The sequence below is a fragment of the Aegilops tauschii genome, chromosome 3 (genome assembly GCF_002575655.3).
Source record: "Aegilops tauschii subsp. strangulata cultivar AL8/78 chromosome 3, Aet v6.0, whole genome shotgun sequence".
Classification (NCBI taxonomy): domain Eukaryota; kingdom Viridiplantae; phylum Streptophyta; class Magnoliopsida; order Poales; family Poaceae; genus Aegilops; species Aegilops tauschii.
Genome location: NC_053037.3, coordinates 444,505,655 through 444,525,248, shown reverse-complemented (window position 1 = coordinate 444,525,248; position 19,594 = coordinate 444,505,655). Strand labels below are relative to the sequence as shown.

At 49.2% G+C, this 19,594-nt stretch overlaps 5 protein-coding genes across 10 annotated transcripts; 3 read left to right on the top strand and 2 right to left on the bottom strand.

Moving 5' to 3' along the window:
* Positions 1 to 3,193: 3,193 nt before the first annotated feature.
* LOC109779823 (disease resistance RPP13-like protein 4) lies at positions 3,194 to 7,106 on the top strand. Of its 6 annotated transcripts, none has more exons than XR_005773296.3 (4): positions 3,303 to 3,511; positions 4,451 to 6,474; positions 6,658 to 6,749; positions 6,927 to 7,106. XR_005773296.3 is itself a non-coding variant. In XM_073510775.1 (3 exons), exon 2 carries the CDS (start codon positions 4,476 to 4,478, stop codon positions 6,360 to 6,362), a length of 1,887 nt encoding a protein of 628 aa, XP_073366876.1. In that variant the 5' UTR covers positions 3,194 to 3,511; positions 4,459 to 4,475; the 3' UTR covers positions 6,363 to 6,380; positions 6,658 to 6,905. The 6 variants fall into 6 exon arrangements, 3 of the variants coding, with proteins under 3 accessions (XP_073366876.1, XP_020194035.1, XP_020194033.1); XR_005773295.3 differs by having other exon boundaries at positions 3,304 to 3,511; positions 4,451 to 6,380; XM_073510775.1 differs by lacking the exon at positions 6,927 to 7,106 and having other exon boundaries at positions 3,194 to 3,511; positions 4,459 to 6,380; positions 6,658 to 6,905.
* Positions 7,107 to 7,137: 31 nt separating this feature from the next.
* LOC109779825 (probable disease resistance protein At5g45440) lies at positions 7,138 to 8,313 on the bottom strand. Its single transcript, XM_020338448.4, has one exon. It carries the CDS (start codon positions 8,311 to 8,313, stop codon positions 7,138 to 7,140), a length of 1,176 nt encoding a protein of 391 aa, XP_020194037.1.
* A 104-nt stretch (positions 8,314 to 8,417) lies between these two features.
* Positions 8,418 to 11,066, top strand: LOC109779822 (uncharacterized). Its single transcript, XM_020338443.4, has 2 exons — positions 8,418 to 9,073; positions 9,177 to 11,066. Exons 1-2 carry the CDS (start codon positions 8,621 to 8,623, stop codon positions 10,848 to 10,850), a joined length of 2,127 nt encoding a protein of 708 aa, XP_020194032.1. The 5' UTR covers positions 8,418 to 8,620; the 3' UTR covers positions 10,851 to 11,066.
* An 83-nt stretch (positions 11,067 to 11,149) lies between these two features.
* Positions 11,150 to 12,396, top strand: LOC123493420 (uncharacterized). Its single transcript, XM_045234957.2, has one exon. It carries the CDS (start codon positions 11,667 to 11,669, stop codon positions 12,264 to 12,266), a length of 600 nt encoding a protein of 199 aa, XP_045090892.1. The 5' UTR covers positions 11,150 to 11,666; the 3' UTR covers positions 12,267 to 12,396.
* A 6,308-nt stretch (positions 12,397 to 18,704) lies between these two features.
* LOC109779804 (uncharacterized) lies at positions 18,705 to 19,124 on the bottom strand. Its single transcript, XM_020338422.1, has 2 exons — positions 18,842 to 19,124; positions 18,705 to 18,739 (listed from the first exon to the last, which is right to left on the bottom strand). The coding sequence occupies exons 1-2, from the start codon at positions 19,122 to 19,124 to the stop codon at positions 18,705 to 18,707; spliced, it is 318 nt and encodes a 105-aa protein (XP_020194011.1).
* Between the last annotated feature and the right edge of the window lie 470 nt (positions 19,125 to 19,594).

Here is a 19,594-nt window from a genome sequence, read left to right as displayed (position 1 = left end):
TTCCTCCAAAGACAGGCGGAGAGCCCGCCGGACGGCCAACTCCTCCTCGTCCTCGCATTATACAAGGTTCCGTCGACGGATTCGAAGATCTCAGAGTCAGATCCGCTGCCTGCAATGCCTGAGAAGGTCGGAGATCTCCACAGAGGAGCGTAGAGGTGGATTGGGGGTGGGTGTACTGAAGTGGCTAGGGTTTGGTTTGAGATGCAGATAGGGATTGGACGACAAAGTGGCGGCTAAGCTGGGGGCGAACGCCAGACTCATGATAGTGGCGGTGGCGTGGAACAGCGAGATCCCGCCGGCGACAGAGGTAGGGGAGAGGCGGGTAGTGAAGGAAATATGCCCTAGAGGCAATTATAAAGTTATTATTTTATTTCCTTATATCATGATAAATATTTATTATTCATGCTAGAATTGTATTAACCGGAAACTTGATACATGTGTGAATACATAGACAAAACAAAGTGTCCCTAGTATGCCTCTACTAGACTGGCTCGTTAAATCAAAGATGGTTAAGTTTCCTGACCATAGACATGTGTTGTCATTTGATGAACGGGGCCACATCATTAGGAGTGATGTGATTGACAAGACCCATCCGTTAGCTTAGCATAATGATCGTTTAGTTTTATTGCTATTGCTTTCATCATGACTTATACATGTTCCTCTGACTATGAGATTATGCAACTTACGAACACCAGAGGAACACCTTGTGTGCTATCAAACGTCACAACATAACTGGGTGATTATAAAGATGCTCTACAGGTGTCTTCGAAGGTGTTTGTTGGGTTGGCATAGATCGAGATTAGGATTTGTCACTCCGTGTATCGGAGAGGTATCTCTGGGCCCTCTCGGTAATGCACATCACTATAAGCCTTGCAAGAAATGTGACTAATGAGTTAGTTGCGGGATGATGCATTACGAAACAAGTAAAGAGACTTGCCGGTAACGAGATTGAACTAGGTATGATGATACCGACGATCGAATCTCGGGCAAGCAACATACCGATGACAAAGGGAATGACATATGTTGTTATGCGGTTTGACCGATAAAGATCTTCGTAGAATATGTAGGATCCAATATGAGCATCCAGGTTCCTCTATTGGTTATTGACAGGAGATATGTCTCGGTCATGTCTACATAGTTCTCGAACTCGTAGGGTCCGCACGCTTAACGTTCGATGACGATTTGTATTATGAGTTATGTGATTTGATGACCGAAGTTTGTTCGGAGTCCCGGATGAGATCACGGACATGACGAGGAGTCTCGAAATGGTCGAGAGGTAAAGATTCATATATTGGAAGGCTATATTCAGACATCGGAAAGGTTCCGAGTGATTCGGGTATTTTTCGGAGTACCGAGGAGTTACGGGAATTCACCGGGAGAAGTAATGGGCCTTATTGGGCTTTAGTGGAGAGAGTGGAGAAGGGCCAAGAGGTGGCGTGCGCCTCCCCCCTACCCAAACCGAATTGGACTAGGGGTGGGGGCGCGGCCCCCCTTTCCTTCTCCCTCTCCCTCTTTTTCCTTCTTTCCTACTCCGAATAGGAAAGGGAATCCTACTAGGACTTGGGACTCCCTATGCTTGGCGCGCCCCCTAGGCCGGCCGCCTCCTCCCTCCCTCCTTTATATACGGGGGAGGGGAGCACCCCAAAGGGACTCAAGATTTGTCTTAGCCGTGTGCGGTGCCTCCCTCCACAGTTACACACCGCGGTCATATCGTCGTAGTGCTTAGCCGAAGCCCTGCACCGGTAACTTCATCATCACCGTCACCACGCCGTCGTGCTGACGAAACTCTCCCTCGTCCTCAACTGGATCAAGAGCTCGAGGGACGTCATCGATTTGAACGTGTGCTGAACACGGAGGTGCCCTACGTTCGGTACTTGGATCGGTCGGATCGTGAAGACGTTCGACTACACCAACCGCGTTACTAAATGCTTCCGCTTTCGGTCTACGAGGGTACGTGGACACACTCTTCCCTCTCGTTGCTATGCATCTCCTAGATAGATCTTGCGTGATCGTAGAATTTTTTTTGAAATACTGCGTTCCCCAACAGGTAGGGTGGTAACAGCAACTCTAGCAGACCCCGTATAAACGCGCAAACGGTAAAAATCCAGCGACTACACGGGTTTGACCCTTTTTTGGGCCAGGCCAGAGCCCGTATATTCGCCCAGCCCGTAATTTTTTTTATGGTGGCCTGCAAATTGCCACCCCCAATGCAGTATATCTACAGGTTTGCCATCCGGATACGGGCCGAAACCCTATCTCCCCGCCGCCGCGTCTCACCCATTTCCCACTCCATTTCTCGTCGCCGGTGAGAAATCAGCCGTTCCCCCCCAATCCGCGACAATGTGGAGCTCTGGCTGGTGCAGTGGCGACGACGACCCGGAGCATAAACGATGCGTCATCTCCGACGCGGCGCGCAAGCGCGCGGCCAAGCGGTACACCAAGTATGGGCTGCCGGTGCCGGACTCCCTCCTCTGCCGTGAGACGGAGGAGTATGACCTCCACTATGCGAGGCGCTCCAGCGCGGGGCTGCTGCGGTGAAGAGGGAGAGGGAGTCCGATGACCTCCCCGCCGTCAAGATCGAGCCTGGGGAGGAGCGCTCGCGCGACCGCGGCGTCATCGGGTCGGAGGACTACCTCGTCGGGCCCGACGCGGACGCCTTCGAGGCGGCGCTCACCGAGCGCACTGCGCGTGAACAGCAGGAGGAGGATACACGTCGCCGGCGGGACGATGAGCTCAGGGACCTCCTCTTCGAGCAGGCGCTCGCCGCCGACCGCGAGCTCCACGAGAAGCTGGGCGCATGGCGCCGTGAGCATGAGGAGCAAGACAAGAAATACATCGATCTTGTGTCTTCCGACTCCGACGAGTGAACGCCGCCGCCGCAGGGTCGCCGCCGCACCCGGAGAGATCCGGTGAGCTCAGATTTTGCTTTTGCTTAGTTATAGGGTACGACGGTGTAGCATTGTATTGTAGTATATGTAGTGATGATTGCTCTATGTACCCATGATCAAACTATGAATATGCTATGTGTTTTTTAATTTCGCCCGCGAATGATTTGTTTTCAATTTTACGGATCCAAATACGGTTTGTGTTCGGCCGCAGCAGAAATGACCCCACAAACCCTTGCTTTCCCCTTATACCGCGTTTACATGCATATAGGCTGCGCGCATGCGTTGGTTTTTTCAACAACCGGGTGGAGTGCCCCAAATACTTGGGGGCAAAATATCAGTTGCTCAAAAAAAATTACATCACCATCATTTGCTGGAGCATATTTTTTGGATCCAAATATCTTAAATATCAGTTTTTTATACCAAGCAGCAAACTAGCGACTAAAAAACGAAGTGACCTAAATCTCAGCTTTGCCCCGTTGTCTCCGCGAAGAGCAATACAGATGCAGAGCAGAGCAGGATCATCGTCTCGCCGAGCTCGTGAAAATATACAGGACCTGAGACTGGCGGCGCTGTAAAGACACGAGGTATCGACTGACTACCGCCGCCGCCTTCTGTATTTTCGGGTAATTTCCCTTTTCTTCGCCGGCCTGGATTTCCCCCTTTTATTCCCCTTTACCTGTTGTAGCGGAAAGAGTAAGAGCTCCGCATCTAGAGTTCAAATTTCTATTCCTAATACTGTTTCACGGTTGCCTAGTGACGGAGTAGACGCTCGCTATGCTCCATGGCCTGGCATGTTTTTACGAACTGGATAGATGTGCCCTAGCGAAAAACTGTCGGCCTGGGCTGTGTGCCCCGTTTACAATAAAAATGGGGAAACCACTTTTGATCAAAAAAATGTGCCCTAGCGAATCCGGTTCAGTGATGGCATCCATGCTCTTTAGTAAGCAAGTACGTAGTATGTTTTTCTTCTGAATTGCAATTAGCAAGTTAGTACACCGCAAACTTTCACATCTAGTTTTCTTATTCCAGAAATAAATAAAATCAAATCACATCTGATTTGAAGATCCGAGCGACACTTGGGCATTTTGATTCATTTCGCCTGAGACTACACCTGATTAATCAATTCATTGAACCAAGTTAGCGGCGCCCTATGTCAAATTAATTCCTGGAAAACTTCATTGTGTTTTTTGATCTTACCGAACCACCAAAGTAAAGGCAGCAGAGCAGAGAATGCTACTCCCTCCGTCCCATAATATAAGAACGTTTTTGACACTAGTGTAGTGTCAAAAACGTTCTTATATTATGGGATGGAGGGAGTATGATATACAAGCTGGCTACAATGCACTTGTCTTACGAACAGAGTGTCAGTATAATTTTCTCCTTTTGCCCTACGGTTTTTTTTTCTTTTCATGAAGTGACAGGGGAGCTGTCATTTGGTTTCAAAGAAACACCGTAGATCATCGGCCGGAGAACACAGTTTGCTATGTTTGTGACTATAAGCACTATTGAAACATCATATCTGTGCGTGTCTGTCGTTAATTCTTATGTCTGTTTCTCTTCAGAGTTTCAGTTCATTGACCAAAAAAGATGTCACACGAAAGGACTTTGGAGGAAGTTGTGTCCCCCTTTCTCATGCAGTTATCGAAAGCACGAGTTCATTCGTTGACACTGGATGGGGATAGTTTACCTTCAGAGATCAAACTTCTGTTTGAAAATATCGAGAGAGAAGCACGTGACATGGAAGATGTACTAAAGCGGGTGTCTAGATGGGAAAGTGAGATTATCAATGACTTTGGAGGAATAGCTCGGCATTTAGATGACATCATAGAAGAAGATACCCAGCAGCAATTTGTACATTCTAAGCTTCAGATCGTGAACACTGAAATGTCCAACTTAAAAGACCGCTTGAAATTTCCTCTCCATGTTCCTTTGATCAAGTCAGCAGCTCCTGTGTTGTTATCATCATCTTTACCATCGAAATTGCTGTCCGCAAATGCTTCAGAGCAATGGAAAAAATTGGAGATTGAGAGGAAAATCCTTGAGAGCTCCACGATATCTAGCTTGCAGCTCAGCTATTATAATCTTGACCTTCAGCTGAAGCTGTGCTTGTTATGCTTCTCTGTATTCCCAGAAAATTCCATTATTAGCAAGAGGGCCATGATCCATTGGTGGATTGGTGAAGGGTTAGTAGAAGCCACAAGAAGTCAGACAGCTGAAGATATTGGGAAGGAGTGCTTTGAGAAGTTGATCACTGCAGAGATGATTGAACATGTACGCCATAAACGTAACTGTAGTGTGAACCAATGCAAGTTGCATCCTTGGATTCGGCGTATGTTGATTACCGTTGCAAGGCAAGAACGATTTTTTGAATTTGATTCCGATGGCAGTGCAACATGGGGCTTTTCAGGTACTCGCCGTGCTTGTCTAGTTGGAGAACATATTCAGGCAACAGAAACGGCATCACTCAGAAATCAGTCCAATCCAGATTACCTTCTTGCAATATTCAATGTGAGCGAGCAATACCTCCAGTTCGACAAGAATTGGTTCTTGGATTTGAGGAAGATCGAAGTTCTCCAACTAGGTCGGTGGCATAACTTGTACCGACACCATATTGAGGTTGACAGCACGGAATATTTGGAAGGGTTGCAGTCATGCAAACAATTGAAATATCTTTGTCTGCGGGGTATCTCCCGTATCACAGAGCTTCCTGCTTCAATCGGCGCACTCTCAAATCTCAGGATCTTGGATCTCCATGCTTGTCATAACCTTGAGAGGCTTACTGAGAGCATCACGTCTCTTCAGATGCTGACCCACCTGGACGTTTCAGAATGCTACCTTTTGGAGGGCATGCCAAGGGGCATTGGTTTGCTTACTGAACTCCAAGTGCTGAAAGGGTTTGTCATTGGTGGATCTACAGGCAAGTACAATTGTCAGGTAGCGGAGCTGATCAGGCTGGGCAAGCTGAAGAAGCTAAGCATATATATTGGAAGCAAAGTTCTAGTGACAGAAGACGAACTGCATGAAGTTGAGAACATCAAAGCCCTTTGTGTGCTGACAATTACATGGGCTGTGTTGCTGTCAAAGAAAGGAGCGGATGAACAAGATTCAGCAGCAACGGCATTGTTAAATTCGTTATCCCTTCCTCCCCATCTTGAGAAGCTAGACTTGCGTTGCTTCCCTGGCGAGAACATGCCGGTTTGGTTGAGTCCGAGTAGGCTGTTGAGATTACGCAGGCTCTACTTCACAGGAGGAATGCTGCGCACTTTTGGAGAGAAGCGCATGTCTGAGCAGTGGAACATTGAGATATTGCGTTTGAAGTTCTTGAATGACTTGGTACTAGAATGGACCCAGGTGAATGAGATGTTTCCAAACCTGACCTTCCTGGAGGTATTCAGATGTAGCAACATAGAATCTTTCCCTTGTGACAAGGATGGAGTGTGGATGAACTACGATACCCAGGAAACCAGAGAGTAGAGCAAAGCACCAAATAAAGTGAGTTCTCATTATTACATATGTAATAAGTCAATTTCTGCCCTCAATGTTGAAACAAAAATACAAAGGAAAAAAAGAAGATGCACGAAGCCAGGTTATCCATTTGTTGTCTTAATTATTTGATTGCATATGGTGTACAGCTTATCAGCTACACAATGTTGATAAATTTGAGCTTCATCAAACAAATCTGTGGCCTATGGTTATGAACTTATGATGTAGGAACACAAATAGTAATTCATCCATTTTCACTGATTTCCCGAATCATTCTTCTTTTCAGGCTTTTTCATGTGAGCGCATTGTCAGGAAAGAGTGATGTATTAATGGAAAGCAAGTTTGATCAGAGTCTCTACCAAAGTTGTGCAAGTTATGGTCAGTCTCTCTCACACATGTTATTTCACGGCGTCATGCAGAAGTTTGTTACGGCCTTCAAGTGAAAATTTACTAGCCTTTTTAACTTTCTACAAAATGTATGTTTGTCTTGAATTTTTGTCATAATATATTTGTGAAAGCCATAAAGGTCTGACACCTGCACTTTTTGTTTATGAGGAAACCGGAAGCACTGAACATTCAATTCTACGCGGGGTTCAAACTTATTTTGCAGGGAGAAATGGGAGCATGCGTGTAGATCTTCTTCTCACAGCCATTCATAAGAATTTATGCCATAACTTTCATGTGATAAATCCATAAAATTCGTATACAGTTGTTATGTAGTGTCTTTTTGGTCCATGACAGGCATATTGCCTGCCTTACATTTCCACTACTCAAGCTTAAGTTCCTGGCTAGAAGTTGATGCTGGTAACGTTAGACTTTTTGCGAAGATGTCTGCCATTGCCTTGGCCATTGACGGTAGCCCACCACAGGTCTGAAGAATTTCCTCTTTCAGGTCGTTAATAGCTGCGAGATCGATTGGCTGTCTTTCCTTATTCAGTGCATCCATAAAGATCGCCCAGGCGCTCTCTCTGTCGGCCAGTGGCTGCACACGGTACACACTACCCTTCCCCACCATCATCTCTGCTGCCTGCTCCTGCCGGCTGGTAACGACCACAACTCCACCTCTCTCTTTGGGCAACCCGAGCACAAGGCCGTTCGGCAATTGTTCGCCCCTCGACAAGGCATTTGCATGGCCTGCAACGTTGGCGTACCAGTCGTCGATGTTCCAGACATCATCGAATACTATGAGGTACCGCTTCCCCTTGAGCTGCTCATGGACAGCTAACTCCAGGTCTCCCAGGCTATCAATGGCCAATATGAACTCCTCTTCGAGTCCGAGGGCCATAAGTATGCTTTGCAAGACTTCCTTGCGCACATCCTTGCCAATGCAAGAGGTGCGCGACAGGCACACCCAGATCCTGGGGAAGAAGCGGCGCCTGGCCAACGGGCTGTTGAACACGAGCTGCGCGAGTGCAGTCTTCCCGATGCCGCCCATGCCGACGATGCCGACGCCGGTAAGTCGTCCGGGGCTGCTGTTCCCGAACGCCCTGGACTCTAGCTCCGCGAGCTGTTGGTCGAACCCGTAGACCCTGCTCTGCTCAACCCAAGAAGTACTCCACCGGCTGAACCCAGCGGTGGTGGCATTCTCCTCCGGCGAGGCTGTAGCATCGCCGTTGGGGTCGTCGTTCTGGACACATTGCAGGACTCTGCGCTTCACGGCGATCACCCGCTGCTTGACCTTGTTGGAAAGCCACGCTTCGGAGGGGGAGAAGTAGCAGCTCCGCGTGATTGGCCGGTTGGTGAGCATGCGGCACTGCGAGAGCAGGTTATTGAGTTCGTACATGCACTCTCGGAGCTCATCGGTGTTGGTGGAAGAAGTGGCTGCCTTCTCCAACCCGGCCCTCATGTCGTAGAAGTGGGAGCTGAAAGGGAGCTCCGCGTCTCCCTCCTCCGCAAGGCTATCAACGAACTTTCTAACCAGAAACTGCACCACCACGGCCATCGACCCCTTCGGCTTTTCCGGTCAGAAATTGCTCGTAAGAAGGTAGTTTGATGGAGGATTTTTCAGTAGTTGATTGATGGATTCACAGGATAATAAAGGGATAAAGAGAGGCGGGGGGGGGGGGGGGGGGGGGAGCTAACTGAACCATGAGGCGCAGAGCGCAGAGACCAAGACAGTGACGGCCCTTTGGCTCTTGTTTCTTCTTCCAGACGCGTAATGTCCCATTGAAATCATTAAGAAAACCAATGACGCGTGAGGTTGACCCCATGGAAGACCAGGAGCCAAGTCTCCCCACGAGCATTAGGATATGATGATCCTGGAGAAGTGCCAGCCGCCGGAGTGGAAGGCAGAGATGGAGGGGAACGGCATGAGCACACACTCCATGGGAGGCCTACTCACTGTGTGGAACGAGTGGGAAATCCGCGTGCTTGTGCTCACCAGCCTTGCGCTGCAGGTGTTCCTCCTCTTCTCCGCCGGCATCCGGAAGCGCAACGTCTCCGCCTTGCTCAGCGTGCTCCTCTGGCTCGCCTACCTACTCGCCGACTCCATTGCCATCTACGCGCTCGGGTACCTCTCCCAGACGCGCGTGCCCAGAGGCGGCAGTGACGATGCACAGTCGTTCTTCAACCGCAACCACCGCATCCAGGTCTTCTGGGCGCCGTTCCTGCTCCTTCACCTCGGTGGCCAGGACACCATCACTGCCTTCTCCATTGAAGACAACGAGCTCTGGAAGCGTCACCTGCTCAGCCTGTTGTCGCAGGTATGGTTAATTTCTCGAATCTTTTGCACTTCAGACAGAGTTAGTACTGCTCACTTCACAAACTTGAAATAACCAAGCCTTGCCTTGTCTTGTGTTATAACAGGTTGCCCTTGCTGTCTACGTCTTCTCCAAGTCTCGCCCTGGTGCCGATATCCTATACCCGGCCATGTTCATGTTCCTGAGTGGCATTCTTAAGTACGGCGAGAGGACATGGGCGCTCAAGTGCGCCAGCATGGACAACCTGCGGAGCGGCATGGTCACGACGCCGGACCCGGGCCCCAATTACGCCAAGTTCATGGAGGAGTATCGCTTCACACGTGAGGCGGGGCTCCAGGCGGAGATCATCATCGAGCCAGAGCGACGCGCTGGTGTCACCGCCCCGGCAATCACAGAGGAGACCGTGCCTTACGCCACGGTCATCACCGAGGCGCGGTGCTTCTTCGTGACCTTCAAGCGCCTGTTCGTGAACCTCATCCTCAGTTTCCAAGACCGTACCATGAGCCAGGCCACGTTTCTGCGGCTGATGCCGGAGCAGGCATACAAGATCATCGAGATCGAGCTGTCCCTCATGTATGACACCCTGCATTCCAAGGCGGCGGTGATACACACCTGGTATGGCCGCCTGTTCCGCTGTGTCACACTCGTCTCCACGATGACAGCGTGCGTCCTCTTCAATGTGCCACACAAGGGTCGACGCGGGTCGTACGACGGCATCGATGTCCTCATCACCAATCTGTTATTCGGAGGAGCACTTTGCTTGGAGGTTTCTGCCATTGGTATGATGCTTGTATCATACTGGACATACGCAGCTATGCGAGGTTCCATCTGCCATTCGCTCAGCCATCTGATCCTCCGGTGTATAAAGTATTTCCGGCCAGAAAGCCGGGCGAAGTGGTCCAATTTGATGGCGCAGCACAATCTCATCAGCTTTTGCCTCCAGGACAAACCAACATTGGTCACCAAGATCCTGAGCCTGCTCGGACTCAAAGGGCACTTGGACAGTTGGCTGTACATCTGGCACATAGACGTGTCGCCCGAGCTGAAGATCTCGGTGTTCAGGGAGCTGAAAGACAAGGCGCTCAGCATCGTGGACACCGAGAGTTACCGCAAGTTCAGCAACCACAGGGGCCAGTGGGCGCTCCAGTGCAAGGGCTACTACAAGGAGCTCGGCTGGAGCGTCGAGGCAGAGTTCGACGAGAGCATTCTTCTCTGGCACATCGCCACGGACCTCTGCTTCTTCTCGGACGACGGCAACAACGACGACGCCAAGCTCACCGAGTATGTCAGCATCAGCAGGGCGGTGTCAAACTACATGCTTTTCCTGCTCGTGGCTCGGCCGTTCATGCTGACTGCGGGCATCGGGCAGATCCGGTTCGGGGACACATGCGCGGAGGCCAAGAACTTCTTGGGGCGGGAGGCGACACGGCCGGATGAGCGTGCCGCGGCAAGGATGGTGCTGGAGGTGAACGCGGAGATTGCGCCGAGGGACGTGAAGGGGGACAGGAGCAAGTCGGTGCTGTTCGACGCGTGCCGGCTGGCCAAGTCGCTGCTGGAGCTGCCGCCCGGCAAGAGGTGGCGGCTCATTCGCGTGGTGTGGGTGGAGATGCTCTGCTACGCCGCGAGCAAGTGCCGGAGCAACTTCCACGCCAAGCAGCTGAGCAACGGCGGCGAGCTGCTCACCGTCGTCTGGTTCTTGATGACGCACCTGGGGATGGGCGAGCAGTACCGGATAGAGGCTGGACATGCAAGAGCTAAACTAATTGTGGAGAAGAACTGAGATTGAGAAGATCACCAAACGGTGGTGTACTCTGTAGTCTGTGCTACCTTCAAAATTCTTAGGTAATATGTGCGCTTTCAAGGAACTTGAACTGATCTGTCAGTTTGGTGAATTGGAATGCGATGGCAATACGGATGTACTCCCTCGGTTCCACTGAAACCACTACAGTACGAGGGATACCACACTTCACATGATACCACGGTACCACTCCTCAAATTTCAAATTTGCAAGTCTCCACAAATTTCGATAAAAGTTGTGAACGTTCAACAAGATATGTTTTATACCATCCCTTAAATTTTCAGACCCAAATCCGAAATATACAATGAGAAACAAAAGGGACAAATCTAGCATGAACAGTGTCACAAAAAGACAAATAGCACTATTCACAATTGAATTTGTCTTCTTTGTTTCTCTGTGCGCATTTCGAATTTGGGATTGAAAATTTTGGAGATTGTAGACTCATGTTGTGAACATTCAGAGTTTTATGTTTTCATTGTATCATGGTATGACGATCATGCAGAGCATGCATGCACAGCACAGGAAACGAAGTCGAGTCAACGAACCAAGCGCCATACGGCTAGATCTACGCAGAACGAGTATGTAAGTGGGCCCCGACGACTAAGTTAAGCCAGGAAATCATGAAACACACGATCTAGCGGGCTGACCGGCGGTGTGCCCCTCCACTCCACCACCACCCGCCACCGCGACCTTACCCGGCCACCTCACTATATACCGGTACTGCGCTAGCTAGACGTACTACGTCCTCCCCATTCGCTCCAAGGCGTTCGAATTTGTGTGCACCGGCCGGCGAGCGCCATGTCCCAAGCGCCGGACGCCGAGCCCGACGAGCGCACCGGCTTCACCTGCGGCACGCTGCTCACGTGCTTCTGCCTCCCAGGATTCTCCAAGAAGAAGCCGGAGGAAACCGGCGAGAGCCAGCAGGAGCATCCAGCGGCGCCGGAACAAGACCGGCGCACGGAGCAGGAACCCCCGCAGGTGCTGCTAAGCCGCGCGGCGTCCCTGGAGAAGCTCGAGTGCTCCTCGCTCTACTCCGGCAGCAACATCGTCTTCGACTTCCTGGTGGAGGCGGGGGAAGGGGACGACCGTGGCGCCCGGGCGGTCCATGGATACTGCCCGTCGCCGTGCTTCGACCTGCCGGTGGAGCTGATACGGGCCGGCGAGCGATGCGGGGCCGTCGCCAGCGACGCGCCGGTCACGTCCGCCTTCGTGTTCGACGGCCACCGAGATGGCGCAACTCTGAAGAGGATGGCGTCGTGCCTGGCGTCCAGCGTGCCGACGGGCGGCGAGGGGCGGCCAACGCATCTCGTGAGGTTCCTGTCCGCGTCGGGTTGTGCCTTGCCGGTGCGGCCTCCCGTGACGTCTTTCGGTGGCCCGGCAAAGGGGGGCGGCGGTTGACGAGTCGTGCCCGCGGTGGCATACAACGTGAAGCCGAAAACGATGCGAGAGGGAAGCCGTCGTTGCATGAAGTTGGTGTCGCATTTGGTTTTCACAATTTTGACATAAGAAATCCAATTCCTTTGGGCAATTTTTTTAGAAGAAACATTCCATTCTATTCATATTCGATCATGACAGTAAAACGAATACCAGAAATAATAAAAATTGTATCCAGATCTGTAGACCACGTAGCGACGACTACAAGCACTAAAGCAAGACGAAGGCGCGCTGCCATCACCGTCCCTCTGTGACGAAAAAGGGTTTTCCCGCTTTATATTATAATAAAGCAAGGACAACGCTAACGCCCACATGTGTGGTGGAAGCCAAACCCGCTCACACGCTCTATAACACACAGACTACGCCATGTCACCGCATGCATGCATGTGGAAATCTTTTTGGATTTTCTGTTTTTAAAATGTTTTATCTCTTAAATGAAAAATCCGATTGAAGATTCATTTTTACCGTTAAATCCCTCGCGACGAGATCTTTGAAACTAGATCTCATATCAATATATTTCGCTGATTTTTTTTGGGTTAAAAGTTGCCATGTCTATTGCACATGAATTACCGTGATATTTACACTGAAGTTGCCATGATATGTTTCAACTATTTTTTTCTATATTTAAAAGTAAATTTTGACATATTATAAAACGGGCAATTAAGAAACTAGACTTGCCATGCACCATAAACTAAAATTGCCATGATACATGCAGTTAAAATTGTCATGGTTCATACAAAACAAATATTTTCATGGTCAAAGTACTGGAATTGCCATCATCAATAAACTAAAATTGCCATGATCTACAAACTAAAATTGTCACATGGCAACTTTAGTTTGAGCACTATGGTAACTACAGTGTAAACATCATGGCAACTTCTGGGCAAAAAAAATTTCGTCGAAACATATCAACATGGGTTCTAGTTTTGAAGATCTCGTCGAGACGGATTTAATGGTGAAAACGGATTTTTAATTCGCTTTTTTAATTAGGAGATAAAACATTTCTAAGCCAAAAACCAAAAAGATTTCTGTGATGTCATCTGTTCATACGTGGCAAAATGAGTGGTGATGGAGGCGTGTGGGCGATGTGCAAACGCCCGCACGTGTGGGCGTTAGTTTTTCCGTAAAGCAATCATCACCGCATTACAACCGAGAGACGATACAAACCCATGCCACCACCGCATCCGCCGTCATCGCCCTCTCTTGTTGAAGTCGGGCAAAACTTGTTGCAGCAGACAGTCGGGAAGTGGTCGTGCTATGACCCCATGCTATCACGCGTAGCAGACGATGCTAGGACTAACGCAACAGAACAACAACCACCGGCGATGAAGAGTAGCGTAGATCAATAGGATCCAACCTGAAGAGACACCAACGTTGTCGGGGGGATGAACCCCGGGCAGACAACGGAACCCGGATCCTTTTCAAAAACATCAAGGCCGACTTCGCCCCTCAATCCAGCTTACGCTTGGCTGGGTTCCTCAACCCGGCCAAGCCCCGGAATCCGGCCAAACCCCGCAATCCGGCCAAGACCGCGACACGACCGGGGCCGTTGGCGCATGCCGGCCGACCCCGCCAAGCCAAGACTTCCTCAACCCGGCCTCGGGTCAGCTCTCGTCCCATACGAGGCGTACGGCGGATCAAGTCCCCATAAAGGAGAAGAGCATGGCTACAGTGGCTCATCAACTCCTCTGAATGGCAGGAGCGTGGCAATAGTGGCCCACCTACTCCGCTGAACAGGGCCGGCATGGCAACAGTGCCCCCCTCATCCTGCTGACACAAGCCAATGGCGACCAGGCGATGCGCCACCGTAGCCGAGCCGGCCCAACCACTCCGTGACGCAAGACAAGATGGGGAACAGTGCCCCCTGGCGCACGGGGCCCGCGACCGGAGAACCCGGCGTACCCTAGTACGCAGCGGGCCCCAGCGCCGGCTTCCCAGGCGCTGACATCCCGGCCCCGCGGCCATGTAACTTTACCATTGTAACCCTGGGGGGTTGACCTATAAAACCCCCCAGAAGGCCTCCATGCACGGGGGACACGCGATCAGATCATTTAGTAGAACACAGACACACCAGGAGAAGGAGCAGCCTAAGCCTTGGCCTGCCTTCCTTCCTCCCCAAACAGCTCTAGGAGCAACTCTGTATTGCTACGTGCATCCACATATAAACCACACTCGGCAGGACTAGGGGTGTTATCTCTCCGGAGAGCCCCGAACCTGGGTATGTCTTGCGTCCCTCGCTCGCTCATGCTGACCTCACCTCTGGAGCCCACCGGTGCCCTCGAGCCTATCCCTCTCTTTAGCCATCCTTTGGCATCTGCCGTGCACCCACCACGACAAACGTAGACTAACTACGACTAGATCCGAGCAAATCCACCAAGGACAGATCTGCCAGAGACACACCTCCGCACACCCACTGACGATGCTAGACACACCATCAGGGCGGTGTCTAGGCGGGGAGAACCTTATTCCATCTTCAGGGAGTCGTTGTCGTCTCATCTTTTTGAGCAGGACACAAACCCTAACAAAACTCGAAGGAACATCTATAAATAGAGCCCTCGCACCGGCAATGGCCGGTATCCACCGCGTCATGGCCCTAAAGCTACCGGAGACAGGGCGAACCGGTGGCGGCGCCGACGAGAGGCAGAGGATCTTTACTTAACTTGCAAGCTATGACTCGAGTCTCCCTCTCTAGGGCTTCTTTAAGGGCATGCTCAAATCGCGTCCCCTGTTCATCTATATAAGGTAACAAATGTTGTTTTGCGTATTGTGAAGGAGTTAAAACTGCGGAATCGATCAATGACACGATCCTGGTTCTCATTCCTAAAGTCTAAACCCTTCAGCTTTATCTCAATTCCGTCCTCTCAGCCTGTGGAATGTACTCTACAAGATCGCTTCAAAGAAGTGGTAATTCTCCCACACATTATTTCAAAGGAGCAGTCAACTTTTGTCACTTAATAAAAAATAACATTATTTTGGTATTTGCACTTCATGAAGCGGAACACAACAAAGAAACATAGATCTTGTGACCTAAAGTTAGAGATGGCAAAGCCTATGACCGAGTTGAGTGGAGTTATCTTCTTATGATCATGCAAAAGTTGGGTTTTAATCACCAATGGATCTCCATCATTACGGGTATGATAAGCTCAGTTTCTTTTGTGTGATGTTTAATAGTACAAGGTTGTACAATTTTAAGCCTTCACGTGGAATCCATCAGGGAGACCCTCTTTCACCGTATCTCTTCTTGTTAGTAGCAGAGGGCCTCTCATGCCTATTGAAAGCTAATGACGGTCATCGTACCTTTATGAATTAAAGTGCCTCAAACTGCTCCGGCAGTAAACCACTTACTTTTTGCAGATGAAAACATGTTGTTTATTAAAGCGACCAGAGGACGAGGGAGTTTCACACCTTTTGGATGTTTATTATAAGGCATCAGGTCAGAGAATCAATTGGAAAAACCATCTAGATGCTTTAGTAAAGGGTGTCCTCGGTCCGTTAAACAGGAGGTATAATTGGCGCTAAATCTGCAAAATGAATCTCTAAGTGAAAAGTATCTTGGCATGCCCTCCGAAGTGGGAGGTCAAAAAATGGCACGTTCAAGTATCTAAATGACATAATATGGAACAAGATCCAATGCTGGACGGAAAAACTCTTGTCAGCCGAAGGCAAAAATGTTTTGGTGAAGCCTGTTGTCCAAGCTATTCTAGTGTATTACATGGTGTTGGGAAACATTCCATGTAAAACAAAAAAAATTCTACGCACACACAAGATCTATCCATGGAGATGCATAGCAACGAGAGGGGGAGAGTGTGTCTATGTACCATCGTAGGCCGTAAGCGGAAGCATTTAGTAACACGGTTGATGTAGTCGAACTTCTTCGCACTCCAACCGATCAAGTACCGAATGTACGGCACCTCCGAGTTCTGCACACGTTCAGCTCGGTGATGTCCTCCGCCTTCTTGATCCAACAAGATGGCGAGGTAGTGGATGAGTTCCGACAGCACGACGGCGTGGTGACGGTGATGGTGAAGTGATCTCCGCAAGGCTTCGCGTAAGCACTACGAAAATATGACCGGGGTGTAAACAGTGGAGGGGGCGCCGCACACGGCTAAGATGATGTTCTAGTGTGCTTTACCTCGTAACTAACTCCGTAGTCATTTGCTTGCAAGCTTATGATGTGTATTACCGAGAGGGCCCAGAGATACCTCTCCGATACTCGGAGTGACAAATCTTAATCTCGATCTATGCCAACTCAACAAACACCTTCAGAGATACCTGTAGAGCAGCTTTATGATCACCGAGTTACGTCGTGACGTTTGATAGCACACAAGGTATTCCTCCGGTATCCGGGAGTTGCATAATCTCATAGTCGAAGGAATACATATTTGACATTAAGATAGAAAATAGCAATAAACTGAGCGATCAATATGCTAAGTTAACTGATGGGTCTTGTCCATCACATCATTCTCCTAATGATGTGATCCCGTTATCAAATGACAACACATGTCTATGGTTAGGAAACCTTAACCATCTTTGATCAACGAGCTAGTCTAGTAGAGGCCTACTAGGGACACAGTATTTGTTTATGTATTCACACATGTATTTAAGTTTCCGATCAATACAATTCTAGCATGAATAATAAACCTTTATCATGAATAAGGAAATATAAAACAACAACTTTATTATTGCCTCTAGGGCATATTTCCTTCACATGGCTCGCTTTAAATTACCAAGGGGCTGTTGTGGACATATAAAATCTATCATAAGAGGAGATAGAGAAGATGCTTCAGTGTCTTGAGAGGTGATGACACACCCAAACTTTATGGGAGGTCTTGGTTTTCATGATCATTTCGTTCCCACGCGACACCCCTCCTCCTGTTTGTAGGGTGTTTCGGGTGGCAACCGGATAATGCTAAAGGTTTCACCTTGCTTGGTTAGATGAGATGGATGCCGAGGACCTACTCCACTTGCTCGAGCTAGCACTGAAGCCGAGTTAGTGTTGTTGTGGTGTGCATGTTGTTGTGGCTATTTCATCTTCTCTCCGAAGAAGTTGAATTAGTTTTGTGCTCATCTTAAGCTATGTAACAGTTTCTTCATGGAATGAAATGCAGATCGACATAGCTTGGATCTTTGTCGGCGTACACCAGAGCGTCGGCATCTGGTGGTGGTGCTTGGCGTCGGAAGGGCGACACGAGCGGTGGCTCCAGGCGGTGTGGAGGTGGTCAGCCGCGCCCGTGGAGCTGGGATGTCGCTGTTCGGTGGATCTGGTAGCGGCGTGCGGGTCGGGCGTGCGTGCGGTGCGGTGGTTGGTGGAGGCTCGGTCGGGCCTCTGTTGGGCGGTGTCCCTCGATGAGTGCACCGGTTCGACCAGCGCCAGGTAGGGGTGGCAGTAGTGGCTGGGCTCGTGCTGGACACACAAATTTGTCACAGCACTAGTGGGGCGGCGCGGGCCTGGCATGGTGGAGCTGCTCAGGCTCTCCGAGTGTCTGTAGGGCAGCCCGTTGCTCTCTGGAAGCGATGGTTCGTGTCACCGACGGTCGGTGTTTGCCGCCGGGGCAACCCAAATCTGTTTGGCAGTGATGAATGTCCGACATAGTGCAGGTATTGAGAGCAGACCAAGTCCGCGCTGGCTTGCCCTCGCGTTAGTGCTCTCCTTCGTATTTCTTTATTGTGGCGTGTTCCGAGTATGTGCCCTTGTTGTTGCTACGTTGTAGGTCGAATCAATGCCGATGGCCATGGGTGTGGCGGCGTGTGAGTATGACTCGATCAGGTCAGGGACCGTGCCGGGGCTTTCTCGGTGGTGGCCATCGACAACCACTAGGTCGTCTTGAAAGGGCACGTAGCCCTTAAGTGTGGTTTTGCTAATTAATGACAATCTCTGTGGACTAATGCTTTGACTGAGATATACTTGAATGGATATTACATAGGTGGGCCTTAAGGATGATTGCCATAAGGATGAATATTTGCTCTTAGATGTGGTATTGGATGACAATTCCTATGGGGCATTAAGGTCATTGTATCTTATATGAAGAAATGTTCCATAGTGATGTATGAAGAATGTTGGATTTATGTGGGAAGAGTTCCATCAAAAGCCTCTCAAATAAGTCCTCGCGGTATTCCTATGGAGCTTTAATGTTATAGATCATAGACTTCAAGATTTATCATGAATAAACCATCTCAAAATAAAGGTTTAATCAAAAACATATTCTCATAATAATTTGAACAACTATTGTTTAAAACTTATAAGAATATCCATCGCATAATCCATAGGATAATGCATTACAACTCTGAAGTAAAATAACTATTATTTTAGTTCTAAGATAAATCTCAAACATAAACTAAAGACATGACTTCGAGAGTCTCCGAGTAGCAATCCCATCACCAATCCCGACTTGTATCACGACTTCATTTCTTCTCTCCTTGTGAGCTTTCTGTAATCCCTGTATCGGTTTGCAAAACATGAGCAATCGATTAATATCAAATACCCATGACATATAGAAGTTTACAAGTAGAATAACATTAACTTTGTATAACTATTATACCTTTACCGGAAGAACCGTTCTTCTTATCTGCCAAATACTTCTCACAGTTGCGCTTCCTGTGTCCCTTCTGCTTGCGGTAGAAACATTCAGTCTCTTTAGAGGCTCCGCCCTTGTTCTTCTTTTGAAACTCGGTCTTACCGGCTTCAATAGTTTTCTTCTTCTTGGGCTTGCCCTTCTTCTTGAAACTGGTGGTTTTGTTGACCATCAATACTGTCTCGTTCCTCTGCATTCCAGCTTCCGCAGTTTTGAGCATAGCAAACAACCTGTTTGCACTTTTCTCCATCCCATTCATGTTGTAATTCATGATAAAGCCATCGTAAGATGGTGGGAGTGAAGCAAGCACAATAGCTGTACCGAGTGTTGGTGGAATTCCAAATTCCAAAGAAGCCAGTCTATCAACATAGCCAACAAGCTTTACTATACGGCCACTCACTGAGGAACCCTCTTTCATCTTGCATTCAATCAAGGCCTTGATTAATTCAAAATGTTCGGTCCTTGCATGTTTCTTATACATAACTTCCAGTGATGCAATTATGAATTGGGTAGTAGATCGTCAAAATGCTTTTGTAGCTCAGGATCCATGCAAGTTAACATGAGGCACTGGACTGAATCATAGTCATCACTACGAATAGCGTAAGCATCAACTTCTTCTGGTGTTGCATCCTTTCTAGGAGCATCACCTAGGGGTTGATCCAACACATACTCCTTCTTAGCACTCCTGAGAAGAAATCTCGGGTTCCAGATCCAATCCCC

Bases quoted from the DNA above. Each gene is read 5' to 3' on its own strand.
- LOC109779823 (XM_073510775.1), top strand. From the start codon at position 4,476: ATGTCACACGAAAGGACTTTGGAGGAAGTTGTGTCCCCCTTTCTCATG.
- LOC109779825 (XM_020338448.4), bottom strand. From the start codon at position 8,313: ATGGCCGTGGTGGTGCAGTTTCTGGTTAGAAAGTTCGTTGATAGCCTT.
- LOC109779822 (XM_020338443.4), top strand. From the start codon at position 8,621: ATGATGATCCTGGAGAAGTGCCAGCCGCCGGAGTGGAAGGCAGAGATG. The intron at 9,074-9,176 runs GTATGGTTAATT...GTGTTATAACAG, and splicing joins TGCTCAGCCTGTTGTCGCAG to GTTGCCCTTGCTGTCTACGT.
- LOC123493420 (XM_045234957.2), top strand. From the start codon at position 11,667: ATGTCCCAAGCGCCGGACGCCGAGCCCGACGAGCGCACCGGCTTCACC.
- LOC109779804 (XM_020338422.1), bottom strand. From the start codon at position 19,124: ATGGAGAAAAGTGCAAACAGGTTGTTTGCTATGCTCAAAACTGCGGAA. The intron at 18,740-18,841 runs GTATAATAGTTA...AAACCGATACAG, and splicing joins GAACGGTTCTTCCGGTAAAG to GGATTACAGAAAGCTCACAA.